This window comes from Leuresthes tenuis, unplaced genomic scaffold (assembly GCF_036924035.1).
Source record: "Leuresthes tenuis unplaced genomic scaffold, fLeuTen1.0.hap1 SCAF_7, whole genome shotgun sequence".
In the NCBI taxonomy this organism is placed as follows: Eukaryota; Metazoa; Chordata; class Actinopteri; order Atheriniformes; family Atherinopsidae; genus Leuresthes; species Leuresthes tenuis.
In genome coordinates, this window is record NW_027325361.1 from 16,604,027 (window position 1) to 16,627,779 (window position 23,753).

The 23,753-nt window shown below is 40.9% G+C and overlaps 1 protein-coding gene across 5 annotated transcripts in view; it reads right to left on the reverse strand.

Annotated features, from left to right (window-relative positions):
- Positions 1 to 23,753, reverse strand: part of elavl4 (ELAV like neuron-specific RNA binding protein 4) — a 72,213-nt gene that overhangs the window by 27,870 nt on the left and 20,590 nt on the right. For all 5 annotated transcript variants that reach the window (XM_072389560.1, XM_072389559.1, XM_072389561.1 and 2 more), the window contains 2 exons: positions 16,299 to 16,385; positions 11,447 to 11,693 (listed from right to left, as the gene is read on the reverse strand). In XM_072389560.1, the coding sequence (XP_072245661.1) occupies positions 11,447 to 11,693; positions 16,299 to 16,385 (334 nt within the window). The remainder of the gene's footprint in view (positions 1 to 11,446; positions 11,694 to 16,298; positions 16,386 to 23,753) is intronic.

Consider the following 23,753-nt stretch of genomic DNA (forward strand, 5'->3'; position numbering starts at 1 on the left):
TCAAACATGGAGCTATCCAGTCAGCTAAATGAGGCTAAACTGGCAACCGTGGACACTGTTCATGTTTAAGGGGCAGTTATAGTGTAGGGTCTGCCTAAGTATTTGTGTGTGTGTGTGTGTGTGTGTGTGTGTGTGTGTGTGTGTGTGAGGACACACATGTGAATCACCATAGAATTACAGTCTCAAAACAAACATAAAACTGTATTTAATTTGATTACAGCTCTGATGAATGTGGTACCCATCAGCTGCTGTATGTAAATTATAATTTGTGAATGTGCACTTTAATTGGATGTGTATGTTCTATACATGGGGATCCTAGGCTCATATTTGCATATTTTTGAGACCCCACTCATATCTTCACTCCTTCTTTGGCAAGTCTAACAGCCTCTAGGGCTGGAAGGAAGAGGCTGAGAGTGGGACTCGCTGGCTGGCGTCATTCCCTAGGTGAGCAGAAGATGAGGGTAGATGGAGGGAGACATCTGCCTACAGCATAAGAGAAGCTACAGGAGGGGATTCCACCCACCATCTCCGGCCTGTTGCAGAGCAGCTAACAGCAGGGAGCTATCGGCAGACTGCCACAGATGGGTGGGAGATGCCACACCAACGCACCACACTGGCAGATGTACACACATGCATGTAAACACAACCGCTCAATCACAGTGGCACAAATGGACCAGCACAAGCGGTAGGCTAAGGTATATCTTCCCAGCAGGGCAGTGAGAGTGTTGTTGCAGATGCAAGAACTGAAAAGACGAAGACTTTTTAAAACTTTTGTCATATGTACTGTATACAAACACAATCACACACGTTAAGGCAATGCCGTAAGTAGTTCCAAGTCTGTAACTTACACTCTACATATGCAGATACAACCGGCAGTGCGGTTGGCTTCAGCCTATCACAGCACCTCCTGACTCTTCCTCAATACTCCCTTGCAAGCCCTGCATGCTGTTTGAATTTGAATCACATCATCACAGCACAGTTCCAGTTCCAACACACCACGGTTAAGCACAACGGTGATGCGGTTTAAAGTGGCTCAGTACCACTTAACTTAGCATGCTATCTTACTGGAATGAAAGGTAGGCTACATCCCTTTAAAATAGCTAGATTATAAGAAGAGCAGAGAAGCAAAATCTTTTTCTGAAAAAATCCTCTTTAATTGTAACCCTCATCAAAAGTTGTTTTACTGCTAAAAAATAATATCACAGCTGCTAAAATTGAACATAAGTTAAAGAAAACCTGCTGGACAACTAAAAGTTATTCTAAAGGAAACTGTAAAGCAGGCCTTAAGCAGACCTACAATCTAACTTTATCAGACTGTATTATTTAATCTTTAAAGAAAGCAGTAAAGCAGTAAGCCTGGCAAAAATATAAGAACCTTATAGAGACAGACTGCGCACTGACAATCACAGAAAAATCAAGCACTGTATCTTAGTCAATGTGGAGAGCCTATTAAAAGAGCTTTATAAATAGCCTCTGATGGGGTTGCAGCTAACAGAAAAATAAGTTTTGTGCTGATCAATTAGCTAAGTAAAAACATTAACGCATTTCACACATTCACAAAGTTATTCCCCTCTTTTGATTTGTCAGCTGCTTCGAGGGTGTCTCTCAAGGAAGTTCTACAGCAGCCCTGTCAACGAACGCAAATATTTGGTGGCAATAAAAAGTGGGTTCTAAATAAAAACATTATGTAAATCTAATAATGACAGAGGTCCTCAAATGGAACAGGTGAAGTATATAATCTAAGAATGTAGGCTGATAATGATATGCATTTACCACATAACCGCTACCGTTGCGGCGCTTTATCATAGAATTCCACATGTCCACCTTTCCTAAAGGACTAACCACAAGAGGTGGGGGAGTGAAAAGGTGGGTGCTAATTTAAACCCACCTCCACTCTTTTGGTATACCTTTTGTGCAATCGGACATAAATTGTATAGGGAGGTAGGCATGTTTTTCAGTGGTAAAATCACAGCTATTTCAAGTGAGTCGCTCTTTGGTGTGTTGGCGAGGAGTTATGACTAAGCCATTATTTGTTTCCCGAGGAGCAGCAGGTTGCCCAATGTGTGAGATGAGAAAATGAGTGTACCTCGAGCTGGTGTCCTACCTGCTGGCACCAATATGTAATTTCATCTTTCCTTTCTCCCTTCTACGTGCGCACACACACATATGTGTAAGAGGATGAAAGAATACATTGACACTAACATACCTCTGCGAGATTACATAGATATTTATGTTGGGCACAAACAAAAACAAAGCAGATGTATGCATGACAATGCTGTATTTACGGGTCTGCAGTCAAGTTACATAAAAACATTCATATGACACTGCGAGGTGCACAGTATGGTACACAATCGTATGCTGTAAGATACACAAATAAGACACTCCAGTGCTTATTGCCTGTCATTATTTTGTGCCTTTTGTTGTATTATGTGACTAAGAGCCCTGTACTGCAGACATGAAAGCATCTTCATCTCCTGCCATCATCAGGCAGGGCACACATAACACACTATACTCTTTGATCTAAAGCGTTAGCTACCAAATGAAACGCATAGCTGGAGGAACATTCTATTTTACTGTCTACCTTGCTGTAATCTGTTGTTCCCAATGTTCCTTCCTCCTAATATTCTTCGCAATTGTGTTGCTATTAATCAAAAAGTTCATTTGAACTGCTGACACTGTTGTCAAAACAGGTATTATAGTGTTGCAGCAGAAGCAATTTGTAGTGCCATCTTATTTAATTTCTATTCAAAATGACTCACTATTTTATCTGCTGTTTCTGTGTAGTTTTTATATTTCCATAAAAATAAGAAATCTGTACAGCACATACTGCCCAAAGAGAAAAAAAAATCCCAGCACGAATTTGAAGCAATCTAACAAAATAAATAAAAGAATCTGATAAAAATTTTATATATAAAAAGCGACCTATCTATTTCCATTTCCTATTGCTACCCGACATGCCGTCAGCAGCCAAGTATTTCTGTCATTCAGGAGTCATTGGAGGACACGTAAATAAAAACTGGTGAGTGGGAGCTGCTGTATGTGGCGATCATCAGAACTATTAGCAAGCGATGCTAAACCACAATGAGAGGACAAGCTGCCTCTCCCCTGAAACCATATCCTCAATATAAAATTTAGTGTCATTTTAGGATTAGGGAAAAAAACATTTGAATTTGCCAACATAATGCATCACATTCACCGATTCCATCCTCTCAGATCTTCTGATTTATTGCTCCATGCTGCTGCAGCAACTTGAACAAGTGCTATTTTTAATCGACTGGTGCCCCTCAATGTGTGAAAAGGTGCCCTGTCATCGGATTCATGTCAAACTTCACTTTACTTACCTCAAAGACTCTCACCCCATGCAAAACGGGGAGAGGGTTTGTAAAAAGATAAACACAAAGAACTAAAGACTACAGTGACTTAAATACAAACAGTACAGTAAGAGCATATCGTGTGGCATGTATTGAGCCCATTTGAATAACTAAATTCATAAACAGAGCTACATCCCCCCACACACATGTATCTACAGTACTGTAGATCCCTCTCCCACTCACTCATTCAACACATCTTTCCCTCCTGGGTTGCCAAGGTAGCAGCCACTGTTGCAGTCAGGAGGCTCCCACTCTCAGTTCCCAAGGCCCTGCTTCCACCAACACACACACACACGCACTTTCCCACGTAGGGGCTTGGGGACAAATGCACACACATAAACCACCCCCTCATGGTGGCTCCCTGCGCCTTGGGGCCAGTGGACTGCAGCCCGCAGTGTGTGGGCTTGTTAGTTAGTGATGTCTCTGAGGAACAGGAGGCAAGCTGACAGAAGGAGAAACCCCCTTTGAGTTATGGTTAACCCTGTTATGTCAGGATTGTGGAACCCGCCGCGCTGAATCGGCTTGGACCCCTTGTAAGAGTGCAACCCCTCAGAGTGAAAACCCGTCTCTCCCCTTCCCATGCCCCTATCCCACCGTCTGGCTCTCCCCGCCTGCCTTGGTAAACCGCATTCAAGAGTGGAAGGTTGGAGGGTGAGGAGCCAGCCTGGAGGCACACTCAGCCTCTGGATCTTAGGCTGGCACAGGGGACAGTCACAAGCCCCTGTGTTTTTTGTAAAGGCCACTCAGAGTGAAATGAGAAGGGACAGAGGCTGTCTGACATGAGGGTCATGAGAGGACCGGTGCAGCCAAGCAAGCTCAGGATAGCCAGTTCTGGGACCTAAGCAACGAAGGAGAGAAAATCAAACGAGAGAAAATACTAAGAGAAAGGGACAGGATATTCTCAGGACCTGGGAGTCTTAAACTTTAATGTGTATCTGCCTGCTTGTGTATGCACCTCTGAGCCTGGCAGCTCTCCTAATACCTGGCTTTGGAGATGTCAAATCTGCTACCTTCAGCCTTCAGCCCATTTTAGGTTTAGATAAATGCAGTCTCTATGTGAACACCACACCAAATCTCATACAGCGAGATTTCAGAAAGGATTTCAGAATTTACTGATTTATCATCACACAAAACAATAATACATGTGGGTATTTTCGAAGTTGTAAATGTCTGTCATCATAAGACAAACTGAGCAATGATCGAAAGTTTTGTTCCCATCATTATAGTGATGTGTGAAAATAACTGTGCTTGCATTATGAAGTATGAAAAGAATCAGCTTTTCTTCCGAGCGTGCTGTCAATAAATATTTCATTTGCCTAAAAGAGATCTGAGTAGACTGTGCCTGATGTGGTGAATATTTGATTTGCTTCTTGTTAGACTAGCAGACCTTGTGCCGGAGGAAAGCACCACCCAACTTAGCTTACAGATCATGGCTATCCACATCTTTTTTGGCGATTAATTGGGCAGACTTGGTGTTCCATAACAGAAACTGAATGAGAAATAAACTAATGGAAGGCTTCCGTGTGCATATTCAGCAAAAACCAAGATCACCTAAATCCAGGTATTTCTTTTAAACTATAGTACATTATATAGAAAACTGTGTATTGGTCCTCAAGTAAAAACTTGCTTAACAGCACGATTTCATAGAGTATTGAATCTATTATCTGTCAGAGGTGTTCCAGCTTGAACTACTCCACATCTGACATCACAGTCCATCAATTTTTCATAGCCAACATCTGCTTGGCTTGCTACATTGTCACTATGATTTGCATCAGTCTCCCAGATTCCAGGCATTAAACCAACACATGGAGGATGACTACAGCGGTGTGCTCAAAAGACTTCAATCTGTGTGCTTTGGGATGATGTCTTGTTTTAGAAGTAAGAATTGCTTTAGCTGTATAAACATAAGAAAAGCAGTCCACATTATTAAAAGGTGAGCTTGAGGATTTAAAGGATCATTAGAGAACGTTGCTCCCCCTACAGTTACAGTGCCATAAAAACAAAACTCCCTCTGAACCCTGTCCATGCACAGCTATGCACATGAATTTGTTGCCTTGCTTTAGAAGGTGACAAGAAAACACCTATAGAAGCTACAAAAAAATGTCAAGAGTAGGGCACATTTTTATATACTATGATAGACAGTGTGTGACAGATTTTTGTCTTTTTGTCACAAGAAGACAAAAAGACTGGCTGCAAAGAACATTTCAATAAGCTGTAAACTTCCAAGACTTTGTAAGGCAGATATGATAATAAGGTTATAACTTACATTTCAACCTCTGATGAATAACATAACATGGACAGACATGTTGCTGTTGTAATGTTGTGTATTTCCTATTAATCATGACACAGAGTGCAAAAGTAAATGGAGTACATAAACATCTTTACTTTTATTATAGGAATTAAAAGCAGCTTCAATCTCCTCTGATTTACAGCCTACACAGAGCTGAGAAATTATCATATTATTTCATGATTATAAACCTGCATGTCGACAACTTTTCTGACAGAAAAGCAAAGCAAATGTGACAGAACAAGAGAGCTAATCAGATATTATTTACTAATAGCAACAAAAAACTAAGTCTGCATCTGTCTGTCATCCTGTTTTTTTCCCTCTGAGCTCTCTCCAGCAGTAAAATCTAATCTCATGTTTGTTTTTCGTCCTGTGTCTTGCTTGCATGCTTTATCTCTTCTTCACTTCCTCTCATAGTGTTATCTTATGTCTCGTTGCTGCATCTGCCACTTTTTGACAGTTTTTTTACAAAATTTTTGATTATAACAGTGTCTATTTTTGTCTAATTGGTGGTTGCCGGACAAAAAACTGCAAATCAAAACGTTGTCAGGCAGAAAACCAAAGTTCTGAAGTATAGTAACTCAGCCTTCAGGCGCTCCAGGATAGATTCAGGCCCGGGAATGAGCATAATAAAGGTTTGTATACTTCGAAATGAGTCAGAACCACACGGTTTTAAGGTTAAAAACTTTTCTTGTGTTGCTTTAATGCTGAGTGAGTTGGATGCTAAAGCCTTGAAAATGCTATTACACAAGCAGCCAGAAAGGGGCTATCGACATTTTTTTCAATGAACAAGTAAATATCTGATCCAGCTCAATAGTGTAATGAGACTGAGGTTTTGGCTATTGTTTGAAACAACACAATATGGGAATGCAAAAAGGGGTTGACTGTAAAATTCAACCCCTCCCAAATGCAATCAATTGTTGTTTCAGCATGAAAAGCTATTTTCTTCTCCATATCATTATGAAAACAAATGCATTCAATTCTCCAGCAAAAAAAAATGCTGCTGATGCAGAATAATGATCCCGTGAAATGACTTACTGACAAGGATCAGTCAATTTCCATTTCTGTTTGCATGGACTTATATAGATGTTCAGGAGTGCTGATTCAGAATATTGCAAGGCCCACATAGGTTTCTCCTGGCTCTCAGAAAAGCCTTGTGTGATTTTACTGATTTCTAAAGAAGACATTCAAACTGAGCTCTCAGACTCATTTTTTCCCCTTAAGTTAACTTTTCCTTCCATTTCAAAAGCGACAGAAAAAAACACGAACACAAGGTGATGTAAGTGGTCATATTTATAGCTTAGGGAGTCTCATTGTGGCTGTGATGTAAGCTTTTTTTGACATATAAAATTAAGAGAAGAGATTAGCAAGCTATAACAGAATACACACTTAATTGAGACAAGAAAACTCATAGGAAATCTGTTTTTCAATTCTACAGAGGAAGACAAGAATTTCACAGGTGGAAGCCCAGGGCTTGTGTGTAGGTGTGAGTTGCAGTGATGTGCATGTAAGCTAGCTTTAAATAATAAATTAACCTGCATCTCTCCGGTGTGTTGAGAGAGCACCAGGCAGAGGTAGTGGTGCAAGCAGGCAAGAAGGTAGCGAGCAGGCAGGCATGTGGGGAGCAAGAAAGACACCCAGAGGTGGCTTTTCTACCAGCTGAAGTCAGCTAAGGTGACAGACGGAGCTGAAGTGTCCACGCCTGCCCGCACTCGCCTGAGTCTCACGCCATCCTGTCGTCATAGGAGCTGACAGGAGCAAGTCCGCAGGAAGCGGCTAGGATGCCGGGGACCTGTCAGTCTTGCATACCTCTGAGAGGTTTAAGTGCTCACACATTGTCAGCACGTTAGTCAATATGCAAACACTGGTGGGAAAGAGAGATGCAAGCAAACAAATGCTTATGAATGTTTGCTTCAAGTGCATTTGTTTGCACTTGATAACATACAGCCGATAGAGCATGAAACAGACAGTGAAGTCATTTGAGGAATATTTCAGTCTTGTAAAGATAAAATATTGAAAATACTATCACTACAAGTGCATTTATGAATACATTTCCAAATTCATATATCCCTACTCTCATTTTTCTTACAGAGTAAGGAAAAAGAGTGAATAAAATCAGAGCATCAGAGTGAATAAAATCTTACAGAATCCCATAACGCTTTGAAATTTCAACAGAGCCAAAATAATCTTCTCTTCCATAAATCCTAAGTAACTCTTGATTAAAATCTCAACATGTAAGAAGATGATCTTCCTCCCAACAATTTCAAGATATTTACAAAAGACAAGGTAGAGCAGAGTTGTATTTATCAGCCTTGAAAAAGTGAATTCTCCTCTTTTTCCACCTTCCCTACAAACCTGGCTTAGTCAGCTAATGATTCAGATGACTGTTAGAGAGCATGAAGCCACTTGGCATTACCTGCTGGAGGAAATCTGTGCTTTGTTAGCCTGAAAGTTTGCACAGGAAAATTGCACCCATGGGAGAGCAAAAGAGGCACTGCAGGGGAAAATGGAGGGAGGATATATTTATAACTTTTTGCGCTGACGCTAAGTCATCAGACAGACCTTGTAGTGCAGAGAAGTATCCTAAATGGTTAGAAAGGCAACATACAAAGAATTCTACAACTTCCAATCCCCATTTAGGGCCTGAGCAGGTTTACAGCAATTCTGTTCATTTTAAAACTCTCTCCAAATATCTGTTGCTGCCTTGGTTCCTCTCTGCTGTTTGGCCAACTATACTTAAGGGGGAAATCAGGTGAAGAGAGGGCATGGTGATAGTGATGATCATAGCATGTGGTATACCGGTGCTATTTTTGTACACACCATCCACCATTATCCTGGTGTATCTGACTCTCTGGCTCCATTTTGTGGCCCATTACAGCAGAAGAGGAAGATGGTCCTAAAGAGGAATCACAGAGCAGCAGAAATAAACTTCAAAGAGAAAGAACGTGGAGGGAGGCTGCAAAGGCTGGGCCAGCGGCCATCTCTGGTTAACAGTCAAATGGTCATTTCTATGGGCTTTTTAGTTGCAGAGAGAATCAAATTCGATGATCGTGCTTACATATGTATCTGTGTATGTATGTGTTTACACTCTTCCCTGAGCCTGACCGCCTGCTATCCCACACTGGCTTGGCGATCTCAACTGCCTGTCTGTCTGCCTGGTGCTCTTTAATGAGATTATCAGGAGAAGAGTGTCAGTAAGTAGGATCTAAAATGAAAGCCATTATGGAGCATTATCACAGAGCTGCACCTCCCCAACCCCCCTGATCCATCTGCTGCATGGCCACCCACACAGCCACTACGCCCAGATTACAGCCGTGATTAGCACCGCAAAGTGCTGCTTAATTTAAACACCTCTGGAGAACATGTGGCACTTTGCTGCATTGCTGAGTCGCCACGCTTGAACGCACACAGAGGGCAAAGACGGATCTCTCCAAGCAGACACCGCGTACAGCAAATCCTCTCAAAACTTTTGGATAGTCTGGAATGATGCCGAACTGTAAGGCTTTTGTCAAAGTCTGAACAGTTCGTGTCATATTAAATCCTTACACGTGTGTCTGCAAATTCAGTGCACAGCATATGACATGAATGCCGCTCTTCACCTACCTTTGATCTCACAGTGTGTGATGAGAGATGTAGACTGTTTGCTTTGAAATGCCTGTTTTTCTTAACAATTACTACTTTAGCTCCAGCTTTTTGACAGTAAAAACAAATATGAAAAAAGAGTACACAAAGTCAATGAAAACTTGAGAAATGTTCAAATATGTGCCTTGTTGATAATTTACAATTGTGAAAAGAAAGCATTTTCCATTCTGACTCAGCCTCAAGTTCAGCCTCAGAAGAGATCACATTAGGATCAAGCCCATGAAACTGTCAGAATCAATGTTGTGCATGAAAGCATAAAAATGAGCCTGCTCGTGAGTGGCGTGCACATTTTCTGTGAATTTTGAACTGAACCGGGAAGATTTTAAGTGACGAATGTGAAGCTCTCTTTCGTAGTATTGAACAACATTTTTGTCCAAAATGAACATGCCATGTCAGTCATAGGAAAAAAAAGACAATATATATACAGCTAAAGCAACTGAAATTAAGAGAATTACAGAATGTGTAGTTTCTGATGTGCAGAATTACGCAGCAACATTCCCACAGCAAATCACATAGAAACTGGCAAAAAGTTGCGTAATAGAACAGGTGTCAGAAGACAGCTATTGAGGAGTGAAAAAAGAGTGAGGCCTGCTAGCTGAATCTGAAGGATGTCATAGGTGACTTTGGAAAACAGAAAACTGGGGGAGAGCACCTGTAATGTTTGTTCTTCCTTTGTTTTGTCCATGGTGCAGACAGACACGTGCTCAACAACTCTGTCCTCCCCTGTGTCGTATGCTGTCACCAAGTATGATTTAATCTGAGGTGATTTTTGTCACACCACTGATGGTCTTTTTTATTCTTTTAGACATAATGTTTCTGCTTGTTTCCAAAGTGACTTTTTTTTCACTTGTTCACTTGTTCAAAATACCTTTAGTGTGATGCTAACTGTGGGACTGAAGCGTTTTTCTCACTGGGCCTCAATTGGCTAAAATGCTTTCGTCAGTGTGCAAAATGTCGGTTAATCCAATCATTTTTGTCATCGCTGTCTGATTTTGAGTATCTTAATGGTTGGCAATAAAATCAATCAGAGCACAGATGCGCTTGCATCTGCTTGGATGGTTGTGCTGCCCACGTTCCAACACTTCCAAGCACTCCATGACACTATGTAACATGCAACAGGGACAAGTCAGAGAAGGTCATAAAAAAAGCAAGAAATGAATGTGCACTTGTTCCTTTTGAGACTGTCAACTTAGTTAAGAACGAACATTAACGAGTTAAATTTTTATCTATTTCAGCTGAACTTTGAACTAGTTCTTGTGAAATATAAACAACACTGGCCAAAATACAAAAGAAAATCTTTCCCTGCTCAGGTGGACTTCAGTACACCTAATCACCCTGTTTTACATTTTCCTACAGAGAAATCGCTTGTGAGTAGGTTGTAACAATTAATATTGTAGCTAATAATAGCCTTCAAGATTAACTGAATTCATCTCAAATTATATGGTGTATTAACATGTATGATTAGCAAAGAAATACACAGTACACCCCGGGGTAAGACAAGCTGTGTTCAAATTGTCCATATTTTCACTCGCTCACTCTATAGTATTCATTACATAGAGGACTCAGTACTCAAAACCGTGATGCAGTTTTGACACTACTTTAATTAATCGGCTCTATACAATTAAGTACCGTGCATTCACAGTTACGTGTCTCATAAACAAGAAATCTGGCAGGACAGATTCACAGCAAATCTGAGGTCAGGCTGTCGAAGGTTGTCATTTTAGGTCGCGAACATGTTGTAATTATGTAACGTCTCTCTCCACAACAGTAACATAAAACTTTATGACACATATGTAGTATATGAGCACTAATAATTATTTACCTTTTTACTGTATCCAGCCAGACAAAAATTGACAGCAGCTGTATGTATATAATAGTCTCCAGTATATTAATAATGAATTAACATTACAGACAAAAGGCGACAAAATCTTTCAGAAGATAACTATTAACTATTTTAGAACCACGGAGGGCCCACGGTTGCTCGCATCCAAGTATTGTCAAATTGTGAACTGCATTACAAGCTTAATAGCCTTAACATGTTCAGTATTTAGACCGAGCAACTCAGAGGGGAAAAAAACAGTGAGAAAAATCACTATATAGTGAATGAGTGGAAAATTGGAACACAGCCACAATCTCCATGTCATACCTGTGATTTTATCGCGAACCAGTTTGCAGGACTCAATCTCGCCGATGCTGCCGAACAGGCTGCGGAACTCCTCCTGGGTCATGTTCTGAGGCAGGTAGTTCACAATGAGGTTTGTCTTGCTGTCGTCATTTGTTGGGCCTGTCTGCATGGGCGAGGGGCAGCCACGGTTGTTGGTGGTTGGGCCGTTAGCTGTGTTGCCTCCCCCGCTGGGGCCGTTTGTCACTGGAGCCTCCATGTTACTGATGATCTGGAGATGGACAAAGAGGAAGAAAAAGTAGAGGCGAGGAGAGGCACGGTGGACAGAGAGGGCAGGGAAGAAGACAGAGAGAGATGGCCTTCATTAGGCAAAGCTTCTCTAAAGCAAACAAAACAGTTTTTTGAATCACTTTTCTAAAAAACATTAGTTTTTAGGTCATCAACAGTGTCGATCAATATGGCCTTTAAAAGGTCACTGCCAAACACTGCAAAAACACACATTTTAAATCTTATAAAACAAATTCGCACAAGAAAAGATGTGATCCTCTTTGAGATGCCTAGTAGTGCCAAGCTGCCTAGAAGTACCTTGTTGACATGGATGAGTACAGTCACGTGTAAAATGGATTTTTAGGCATAATATATCTAGATATAATATTTTTCTGTGGAAAAAAAACACATACCTGCTGTGAGAGACTAGTGGTGTCTGCTTTAGCAGAAACAACAACTTTTATGCAGTTTGCAAAGTTGTGCTAACACTTCAAATTCCCCCACAACATTATATATTTATATATCACAACCTCCATTTCCTCTTTTTGAACAATTACTGGTGGAATATTCTATTACACTGAGGATCATTATCTCGTAGACAGTTCATTTTTAACTTTTAAACCAGTGGTCTCACATTATTTTTAAGCATGCTTTGCAGAAATCATAGCCGAGTCAATGACAGTTTACATCCCAAACTATATTATTTTAACTGTGCTTCACAGTTTGGGTAAAAATCTTCCACTGAGGTTGCATTAAACCGTCTAGAATACATTATTTCAAATGGGAGGCATTTCTTACTGTCTAATGTTGGTTTTAGAAACCGAAGGCTTCTTCCTGGCACGCCTACCATGCAGGTCAAACATAAGTAATTTCTATCCAATTATGAACTAATGCACTGATGCTAATGAAAACTTTGGGGCTGTTCAAAACTTTTACTCTTGTTTTGAATTTGCTGTCCGAGACTGGCTGCTCTACAAAATCTATGCCTCTTGGAGGTGACTCAATTCAAAACATTTTTTTTCTAAAGGCTTTTCCAAAGTTTTGTTGATGGTGGCATGGCGACGCCTCACTTTGGGAAAACACCAGGTCCTAGAAACCAGGAGTTTAACTAAAACAGGTTCCATCACATACAACCATAGGCAGAAGTAATCATTAGCAAGTAATCTGGGGCTGATCTGATTAGAATTTTATAGATTCAATAATGTGTTTTTGTGTTTAACTAAATCAAATCAAATTACTTAAAAAGTCAGTGCTACCAGTCATTAGTTTTAAACTACTGCCTTCATAATTAGGTTGTGTTTCCAAGAGGAACAAATGTTTTCTTGGTCATATGTGTAACAAAAAGGCCAAAAATGTACACAGTATGTGTTAGACAAGCATTTTAACACACCACACAACTGTAATCATGGACCTGCCTATAAATCCTGCCATTACAATGTATAGGGTTAATTACTTTATTAAGGTAGTAAAGCTATTTAACTAATTTAATTCCTATAATATCTTAAAAGTACTGAGAGTAGTCCTTAGAGATTACTTTAAATAGCAGAGCTTAAGCTTGTGAGCAATCATGATCCAACTGAACTGTTAAATTAAACTAAACACAAAGTGAACACAGTGTACACAATACATTCAACATTTCTAAACATTTAGAAATACAACAGACACAGAGAGGATGAACAGCAAAGTATTCATGGCGACAGTAAGGCCTCTGTCAATAGTATCATGATAGCTGCTGAGGTTTGTGGGAGAACACAGCAACACGGGCAGCCCTTTAGCTACCAACTGACTGCTGATGCTGCTGCTGTGACAGTGGGAAGTTTGCCTTTTTATGTGCGCTTTTCAAGAGCATCTCGGGAACAAAGTGCTGAAAGAGTAACCATGAGCTCAGTGTAGAAAACCGTGGAAAAATAGGTGAAAAGGAATGAGAGACGGAGAAGGTCGAAAGCCTTTTGCTTCTCCACCAGAGCACCCTGATGTTTATTTTGTGCAAATGCTGATTCTGAGTGAAATTTATTCTATTGATAAATCAATATGTAAAGGGAGCTCATTTAGACATTTGCATAGCAAATATTTATTTGATGAAATGAGAGACGTGTTTAGTGCAAGTGTGTGAATGTATGTGTTGTTCGGGGTTGGTGGATCAGCGTTTTGCCAGGGGAAAGAGTCGAAACAACTGATCTCCATCCTCATATGATGAGAGGGTGATGAACCAGAAACAGAATGAAGACCCTGTTAACCAGAAAGATATTAAATTCTGTGGTCCCTGTACGTACTGAACTGTTTTACTTTTAGTAGCAGTGGTGACGGTGATGCATGAAGAGTCATGAAAAATGAATCAAGAAAAAAATTGTCGGTCCATTTGAGCAGTTTCCTTTAATATTGAGCACGTAAATGACCTAACAAGATGACACCCAAAGTAAGATCCAAACATTATTTTATCTGATTTAATCACATTGGTAAATCTTTCATTTTGTCGCTCATATCTCTCCTTTCTCCTGTTCAACCATTCAGCTTTCAGTCTATTTTTAACTATTCGTAAGTACATGCAGACAAGCTGCACTTGGAAGCGGGGCTGGTTTTTAGCAAAGTAGAAACGACACACGAGTCCTATTTCGCTCTATTTCTGGATTATCAAAAGAACAGGCCGGTGTTCTAATAATATAGCTCAAAGCTGAATTTAAAAATTTCCCAGTTAGTCCGGAAATAGTTGAACAAATTTAGACTTTTACAACGTGTGTATTTCATGACTTTAATCACCCTACTTTTATCTATCTACATGTGATGATAAATGGAACAATAGAGAGCTTTGTTGCTACCAAATAACCATGAATATGCCAATCACTGGGGATACTTCATAAATGTGCACATAACATATGATATAAATATTCTGACCCTGGTAGGTAAAGTGACTTAAAACGGATCCAAAATATAATTTTTTTTGTTTTGTTATTAACAAGCCAGCCTAAAAAAGGCAAAACCTTCAATGAAACAGCTTGTGGTACTCATTTAAGTGTGTCAAACTGTGATTATCTTCTTCCCCTAATAACAATATGAGCAATGTTAAACGATAGCATACATGGAGTTAAAACATCCATCTTTTTCCTGATTTTACCTTAAAATTTAGGCTGCAATTCTAACTTGTCTTGTTTCCCTCCACTTTAGAGTTTTGGCGTAGCACCGAAAAAATGTGAGTCTTGAATCTGCTTCTTCTCATCTTAAACACGCATGCAAGCGCACACATCCATTCATTCACAGTCTGTGGCATCTGCAGTGAGTAGACGAGCGCACACTCAAAGGCTCGCGCATACAGAGAGAGAACAATGGCTCAAGCCCACAGCAGAAAACAAACAGACAGGGAGATGTCTAAAAGCTCTCAAGATGAGAGCTGCATGCAAATTGTTCTTTTGACAGTATCCTTCCCTGCTCACTCACCGCTCCACCACAACAGAGATACCGAGACAGACTGAGAAAGACGAGGGGAGAGCGAATAGGGAGGATAGAATAGCATCTACTGTAGCCATAACAGAGCTGATTGGAGAGGGCCTTATTAAATCTGTTTACATTCCCTGCTGAGCTCCATTCTGTCAGAGAGACTTTCAACTCCATGGGATGTATTCTGAGGAGTTTTTACACCAAAATGGCTGCCTCTAATTAACAGGGACCTGCCGAGTCTCAGTTGCCAATTATATTCCTCTCCTTGTCCCTGCCCACCAGCATTCGTGCTGCTCAGCGGTCCACTTCATGTTGGTTTGTGAACACTCTGGCTGTCCCTTTTCTCCTGCTGTGTAGCCTGGCGCTGAGGACAGAACTCACTACATGTCCTGCTGACTGGATACAACACATAGCCCCTTTTTGGCTCTTAGCATTGAGAGTTATAACTCAACTTTTGAAGAGCCAGCACAGGCTTGTGGTTAAAAGTAAAACATGTTAAAAGTTTGCAGTTTCTTGAGCCATATAATATAAATGTGGGAGGATGTAAGATGAAATTTCTAAAATCATTCTTAAAACTAGCATCTACAGAACCATAAAATTGATTTGTGTAAAACAGTGAGGCTGCAGTTATAGTTTAGTTAAAGTTTTAAAGGAAAGTGCATGGGAGAGACCTATTACTTAAAAGTTTTAAAGGGTACTTGAGTGCTCAATATCGAAGATAAAGAGTAATTAAAAGGAGGGTAGCAGTGAGCAGCTTGGGGAAGTTTTTGAGTGTCTTTGCAGAAGTAGATGTGCAATAAAGATGCCCACAGTTGGAACTCTGCAATAGATTTGTGTTGGATGAACTCTGAAAACTAAAGCATAAACATGTATATGGAAATAGAAACAAATCCTAGACAGATGAGTGCAGACTTTTTATTGAAAGCCTTAAATATATGTACACATCAGCAACTGAAGATGCTTTTCACTCATGTTTGCACAGCCTCAGCACCTACTCCTCCCGCTGCCCTCCGTCTAGGGCCCCATCCATCAGTCTGTGCTTCAATTCCAACTGTCTCAGTCAGCAGCATCACCAACCAGTACGTTTTTGTGTAAACACAGGACAATATCAGATCATATTACTTCATGGTTGTGTAAAATGGCTGGGCCATCCATTCGGCAGCAGTAGTCTCCTTACCATCTTTGGCTGTGTCAGCAATCCCTTCTCTGCCCAGCCCTGGAGCTGTGGGAGCTCTGCCTGACGCCACTGTGTCTCTGTCGACCCCTATGGAGCGGAGCACAGGGAGGGAGGGACGTACAGCCCGCCGTCAACATCATACACTCACTTTGCAAGGTTAGGGTTGTGGTGGGATTTGGGGAGTGGAGAGAATGAGGGTGTTTGGGAAAATGGCAGCTCACTAAAAAAACACAGTTACACCTTTGCAGTCACCACCAGTCAAAATAAAACAAAGACAGGTGGCTCTGGAGTTCTGTTTTCTTTGATATAACTGGTTAAGATGGGTAGTTTTTCCATGGGAAATTATATTTTTTTTGGCTGTGGAAGTTATAAAGGGGCATATGAAGATGTCGCTTTAATTTTAGCACCTCCTTACTTAAATAAAATGACAACTGCACATTTGTTGAAGCTGGCAGATTGGTGTGGTGACTGCAATGACTTTGGCAAGGTTTATAATGAGGGTTTCCCTCATGCTCTCTGTGGGTAAACAAGCCTCTGGTTGAAGAGACAGAAATGCTACAAATGAGCAGGAAGTCTGTTCGCTGGCTCTCTAGAGCAGGAGGCTTAAATGCCTGCAGCTATCTACGGATGCTACAGCAGCCAATTTAGCAGGAGGGGAGGAAGAGAGGAGGTATGACCTCTGCCTTCATTTACTCCTTCAGAGAGATGAGGAGCGGGAGTGAGAGATCAGTTGGGAGGTGGAATAAAAGGCAAGGCCTGAATAATGGGGAAGACACTTTCAATTGTTCAAAGAAAAGGAGAGGCAGAGGTGGGAGAGAAGAGACAGAGTCTGTACATGTTCTGTTGTCAATGTGTCTTGTAAAGTAAGGCAGGAATGCATAATGGAGGTCTAAATGAGAGTGAACTGTCAGCTTGAAAGAGAAAAAGAAGATATTGAGAAGCAGAGAGGTCAAGGTAGAAAGAAAGACAAGCCTTACAGTTTCTTTCTGTTGACAAGTAATGGTACATATTAAGATATGTTTGAGAAGATCATATAGAAAAATCAGTTCAGCCACCTTTTGTTTTAGTATGGTGAGAATCAAAGCATTACTGCTGAATAGTGTTTGGGGAAAACATAAATCTGAGTGGAAATCACAAACAAGCGCTATGATTTCAACTTAACTTTCAATATTTTCTTGCTTTTACCAATGCCAAAGTCAGTAAGATGTCTGTAAAACTATTTGGAAGAGATGTGGGCAGTGCCATGGGCAGCTAAAATGCCCAGACTAGTCTGAATTTAAAGCCACCAATTCCAGTAGAGTATCGGGTATCAACATTCATCTAAATTAAGGGGGACACCTTAGTAGTATTAATGGTCTGAATATGAAAAGATTTGTCCCATCCATTAAATGTAAAGTCGAAAAGCTCCCCTGAAAAAAAGAAATGTTAGGCAGAGGTGAAACATCAAAAATCATTTTTCACCCATTCTGCAAAGCCGTCACTTTGCATATTATGTCAGTGTGGAAGAGGATGGTGTGCCGCAGCAAGCAGGCAGTGCAGTGTTTTCATAGCATGTACAAATGTGGTGATAAAAATGTAAGAAGCAGCAAGCAGATGTATATTATGTCTCATTGTCAACATCTAACGCGGTGCAAGGGAGCAAAATGGCAGCAAAATGAATCTTACATTTCTTAAAAGTGACTTTTAGTCTTTGCATATTATTTTGGAAACAGTTTGTTGCTCAGCGTGCGGTGCTCAACCATTTGATAAAACAAACACAGAATCAGGTGCCACACACACACACACACATACATACGGTTTAATCTTTTTTTTCATATCCTCGCTGTCCTTGCGTTTATCACATGAACACACACATGTGCGTCTTTTGATAAAATCTCAAATAACACTGGAATAAGGGAGCAGTGCAATTACATTCACCAACCATTGAGATGAAAAACCGCTCATGGATACATTTTCAATTATTCAGGGAATACATCTCAGTCAGCTCTCGGATGCTGGGAAAAGTTATTATATAATCAATACACTCTATAACACCATTAATATTTGATGCCACAAAAGTGCTTCCTGTCTCCTTGGGCTCCCGGCCAGTGGTATCTGGGCACTGCAGTCAAAACAGGACGAGCATTAAACGCCTTACAGTGAGGAAGGGGAGTATACATTTGCTTTCCTCTAATGTTGGAAGGTACAAAAGACACTGACATAAGATTGACTACATCTGCATTAATGGTTATCTAATTTTTTTCTTTTCTCAGCAGCCATGCTGTACATCACCTGCAGCAGAATTTTACAGTAAATGTATGTGATTAAGAGATTTTGTCATCCTTTCCAGCACTTTCATCTGTGTCAATCCTCTTCTGCTTTTAGCCAATAAAACTACCACTTTATTATTGCTGGTCTGCTTCAAGCTTCCATCCCCCTTTTCTTCTTACAGAGCTTAGACAATCAATTTACCCTGACATGGCCAGGATACATGGAGAGCTGTAGAGACTGCGGAGTAGACAGTGTGCTGCAGAATCACTCCACTGATAGACACACTGCCTGGCAGCTACAAAATGGAGCCAGCACGCAATCATCCGACTTGTCGGACTTTGCCTCACCATCTTGTTTTACTTATTTGTGGTTTCCTTCTGCTTGTTTTATTTTTTTGTTGTTGTTTAAAGGATGGATGAGGTAAGATAACCTCAAGAAAACATTACCTGATCCTGCATTTATCGTTACCTGCCGAGATATTGATAATCCATGTGCCCCCCTTCTTGCTACCACAAAGCAGCTCAAACTCTCCTTCAGTCCAACAAAGTGAACCTGAATTGGAGTTCCTAGCAAACCTACTGAGACACACAGAGATTAATACAACTTTACTATCTCAGCCTCTTGGCCAGTGAAGTTCCATGTAATGCTCTCTGCGCCATTGATTTTTATTTTTCTCTCTCTTCTCCCTTTCTTCCTGGCCGTCTCCCTCTCACCATCGCTCCACCTCCACGAGCCTCTTCCGAGCTCTGAGATGTCCTGCAGGTCAGACGGATGCTGGGCCGGATCAATCAGGAAAAGTAATCTGGGACGCCTCATGCACGCAAGTAGATACGCAGACACATCACAGATCCTCACCGACACACACACCCACACACACACACCCTTCCTCTGATGCACTCTGGCCTGCCTGCCTCCAGTCTCATCGATCTGCATCTACTTTACCAAATGGATTCTTCTCTTCTTCTATCCTCCTCCACCTCTTTTCTCTCTGTGTGACTCAGACTAATAAATGTTCCAGACCGTGTGAGACGTGTATGTAAGCAATTTTTCATTTAACTTTGGCTTGACTTTTTTCTCCCCCCTCTCTTCTTTCTGTTTTGTGATGTTTCAGTCTTTCAGTGAGAGATCGATGCAGCTTTCCCACACATCCTTCGCAGCTTCTGGGTAATCAGCATATGCTTGTGTAAGGTTAAGAGGTCAGGAGATGACAGGATGGGGCTAATTTCAGAGGGGTTTGCCAAATAGGATCTTTATAATCATGAGATTTGGATTTAACTGAAAATTGTATAACTGCTTGTTAATAGTATTATTTTCAGATATAAGATGTATGATATTCAATTTGATTTTTTTTCTTAAAGGGAAAGTGTCTGATCTAAAAAAAAAAAAAAGCATTTAAATGTTCAAAATGGATGAAAATGATACATGTTATGTAACTTATTCTCCTATTATTATTTATTCAGCCCAATTGTTTTTGTGTAAAAACTTTTCACAAAACTTTTTCTATGATGCTTTGTGTGCAGTCAAAATACAGAACATCCTCCAAGTACAATGACCTGCAGTGCTCTATGCGTACAGTAAAGAGTCACATTCTCTCTGTCACACACACAGAAACACACGCCACAGTCGCCTTTGCTCAGCCAAACTGTAGGCGGAAATGGAGCCATTTGTCCACTGGCTGAATCCCAACTCTGCACCAACGCATGCAGAAAATTGGTGAGCATCTTGACTCTAGAGATGACACTTCAATTTGTGCAGCTCCAGTGACCGGTGCTCTGCAGCTCCTCCCTAGTGGGGGTGTGAGATCAGCTGGACACCTGCCTAGCTGTTTGGCTGAAGGCTGGAGCACAGGGGACTGGGCCTTGGAATTGAAGGCCTGGCCTTGCCTGTCAGCCTAAGTCCCTGTCCCTTTGCCCCAGCCCTGGCCTCTTCGGTCCTCATCACAGTTCCTCTGGTTTCACTCCAGTGCCAGTAACAGTCCCTGTCTCTCTGCCCCTGACCCCTATTTCTCAATCCAACTGTCAGCTGCAAGGCAATACGCTGCCATCTCTTTCCTCCAACGACATCAAATCCCCATCAACAGCTTGCCAGCCTTTGTTTCACTTCTAGCCACTGCAGCTCGCACCTCGACTTCCAGCTCAGTCAAATCAGAAATATGTCTCAGCTGTGCTTCGCTGTCTGTCCTGCTATAATCCTTGGGTGTGACGAATGGGAGCGATCAGTCGAGGCACTTTGATAGGACATTTTGGTGGATTAAAGAGACTAAATCATTGTCTCATTCTCTGCATTTTCATTCTTAATGTGGTTCAGGTTTTCAGCAGGGCTTATATCTCTGCAGAATATGAGGATTTTTTCCCAAAAATAATAATCTTGTTTGTGTCGATAAGATGACTACTATTATGACAATTATGACCACAGATGTATCACTCATGTTGTCTTCCATTATCACAACACAAAAGACCAATGATTCAAATTTAGGTTTACCTAAATCAACAAACTATAAGGCACACAGCGTGATGAGACAAAACTGCACCACTGTGGGTTGCATTTCAGGCTATGGCTTGCACTTTTTGTCCGGTGCGCATTTCTGTGTTGAGCTGAAGTTGCTTTTAGCTGGGCTGTGACAGAGGCTAGAGGATGAAAAAAAAAAGCACAGCTAGGCTTGGAGAATGAGGCAAGCTGGTCCAACTGAGTCAGCACCATGTGTCATGAGCGAGGACACCGCTTCCAGGAGTAGGGTAAATGTGGCTGCACACCTGTGCAGGCAACCAGCCATAATAGTGAAGCTCCTGCCTATCTTTAGCAAAATACACTAAGACACACTGGTGCATACTGTACATAGAGAAAAATATGCAACCATGCACAAATGAGTTCAAGTCCACAACTCAATTGTATACTTATTACTGTGCACACCTGCATGTGTTGGGTCAGAAATTGGCAATTCAGCAGTGTTATGCTATTACAAATACCTCTGAATAACGCCCATGAAACTACGCATGTTGGCTAGCTGGCTAAAGAAACCTTCCCAACAGCAGGAGAAGCAAAATAAGGAACTTGAAGAACCCCTGACTGAATTCAATTTTCAGCATAACTCACGGCAGGATCTCTAATTAAAATTGTTTTAAGGCTGGAAGTGGTAACATAGGCTTTGTTGAACAGGTATTTAAAAAGCCATAAACAGCCTGCAGGTATACTATACGAACAAAACCTTACGCAACAGGATTTCCACAGAAAACAAGAGAGAGGTAGGAACACTTGCCTGACTGCTAAACAGAGGCAGAGCTCTACCTAATCTAATCACTGTTTTCCCCATCGGCTGCATCTTGGACACAGCCTGCTTGTTTTGTGTGTGCATGCGTGTCTGCCTTGTAGCAAAGGCAAAGAGCTAAATCACATAGACACCAAGTGACCGTTGTACTGGAGAATTCATTTCACAGCCTTGGGTACTGTGTGAGTGTATGTCAGTGTGTGTACGCATGTGTCTGTTTAATCTGGTTATTGATTTGCCTCTGAACCGGAGCTCATATAATCAAATAGCTGCAAGGAAAAAGGACAGCCGTCCGTCATCTGTCTAAATGACTTAACAGTTTGATGAAGGCAATGGATAACTCAAATCTACATGTAGCTGTAGGGGAGCCAAATACATTGCTGATCAAGCAACAAGTTTGAACTTTTTATCCATCATCTAGCAAAAAACTTTGCAATTGTCTTTTGCTAAATTGATTAAACATCAAATTATTTACGCCGTACCTTCAGGGCATCTTGCCTTTTCTGGCCCTTGGTATAGATATAATCCATATTATCATATTATTATCTATCTATCATTAATCCCTGCTTATACAGTTTTTTTTCTCATTTTTGAAAATATTCCTCTCTTTAATATGCAATGTGTGATTCCAACAGCTTACTGTTTCAGTTACATTCCAAATGCTTTAAAGTTGTCTTGTAGTAGTCATTACATAGTCAATATGGAGTTTGACTTTCATACATGTGATTTCACCACTCTCATATCAAGTTAGACAGAGATTAGATTTTCACCGAAAGATGGCTTCTATAGCAGCAAGAGGGGAGCGAGACACAAAAGCCCACGGTACATTGTATACCAGCACAGCTAACAGCCAAGCCCTGCGGCACACCAGCTAAACCATTAAGTGTGGTGTGCATTCAAATGAGCAGATAAATCCCCCCCCCACTGTTGTATAGTGCAGAGTAATTGAAAATGCCCACAGGAGGCTATCTCTTTTCATATACTGTGGCGCATGCCATGGAGACAACATAGAAAAGGTGGTGGTGGTTGATTGCTAAGAAAAATTCTGCAATGTTCTTTGAGTCTGACAGCATGTGCAGGAGAGCATTACATCTATCAGATATCACAACTCTCTCCACTGTTCCCCTTTTCTCATTCTCGTTCTTTTCTCTCTACCCCAATATCAACTTGACAGGTGCTGATCATGCCTGCCTTTCAACCCTTATCAAGGTTGAAAAGCACTGCATATCACTTTTCCTGCATTTCCACCTGGTCTTATTGTGTAGGAAGGAAAGCATTTTTCACTCTTGGATGGGAATATGCATTGACTGTGATAATCCATGTCCCTTTCAGGGTAAACATAACCATCATCCAAAGTACCTGTTGTCTGATAACTGCAACTGGGACTTAGCAGAGGAACTATCTCCGGTCTCATGTGTATAAAATCAAAAAGACAAGCCAAACATTTGACTGACAAACGAAAATAGTCACGTACTGAATTACCTATCCTCTCTGTGTGCATTTTCTGTATCTATGAGGAGACACAGTAGAGTTTACTTTTGAATTGCGGCTGCTCAAGCATTATAATCAAAAGTCAAAGAACATGAATAAATAGTCTATTGGTACTCATTCATGATGTGCCATGAAATTGTTGCCTTTGCCTATTGCTGGGTCAGTCACTTTTTCCCTGTGTTGAAATGACTCAGACCTTAATTTCTGAGGCAAAGCTCATTATCTTTAACATGTCAGATGGTTTGTTTCATTGAACCATCTGGAAAGGGCCTTTTCAAAGAACACTTGACTGGATGAAGCATCTGTCTATCAATGTCACAAATGAACTGAAACAAACTGTTAAAAGCCTGAACCTGTAAATGAATAGTAGTCGCAGTTGTTGATTTTCATCCCACCGTAAACCTGCGTAGCTACCTGCATACAACACTGATTACGGCAAATCTTAAAAC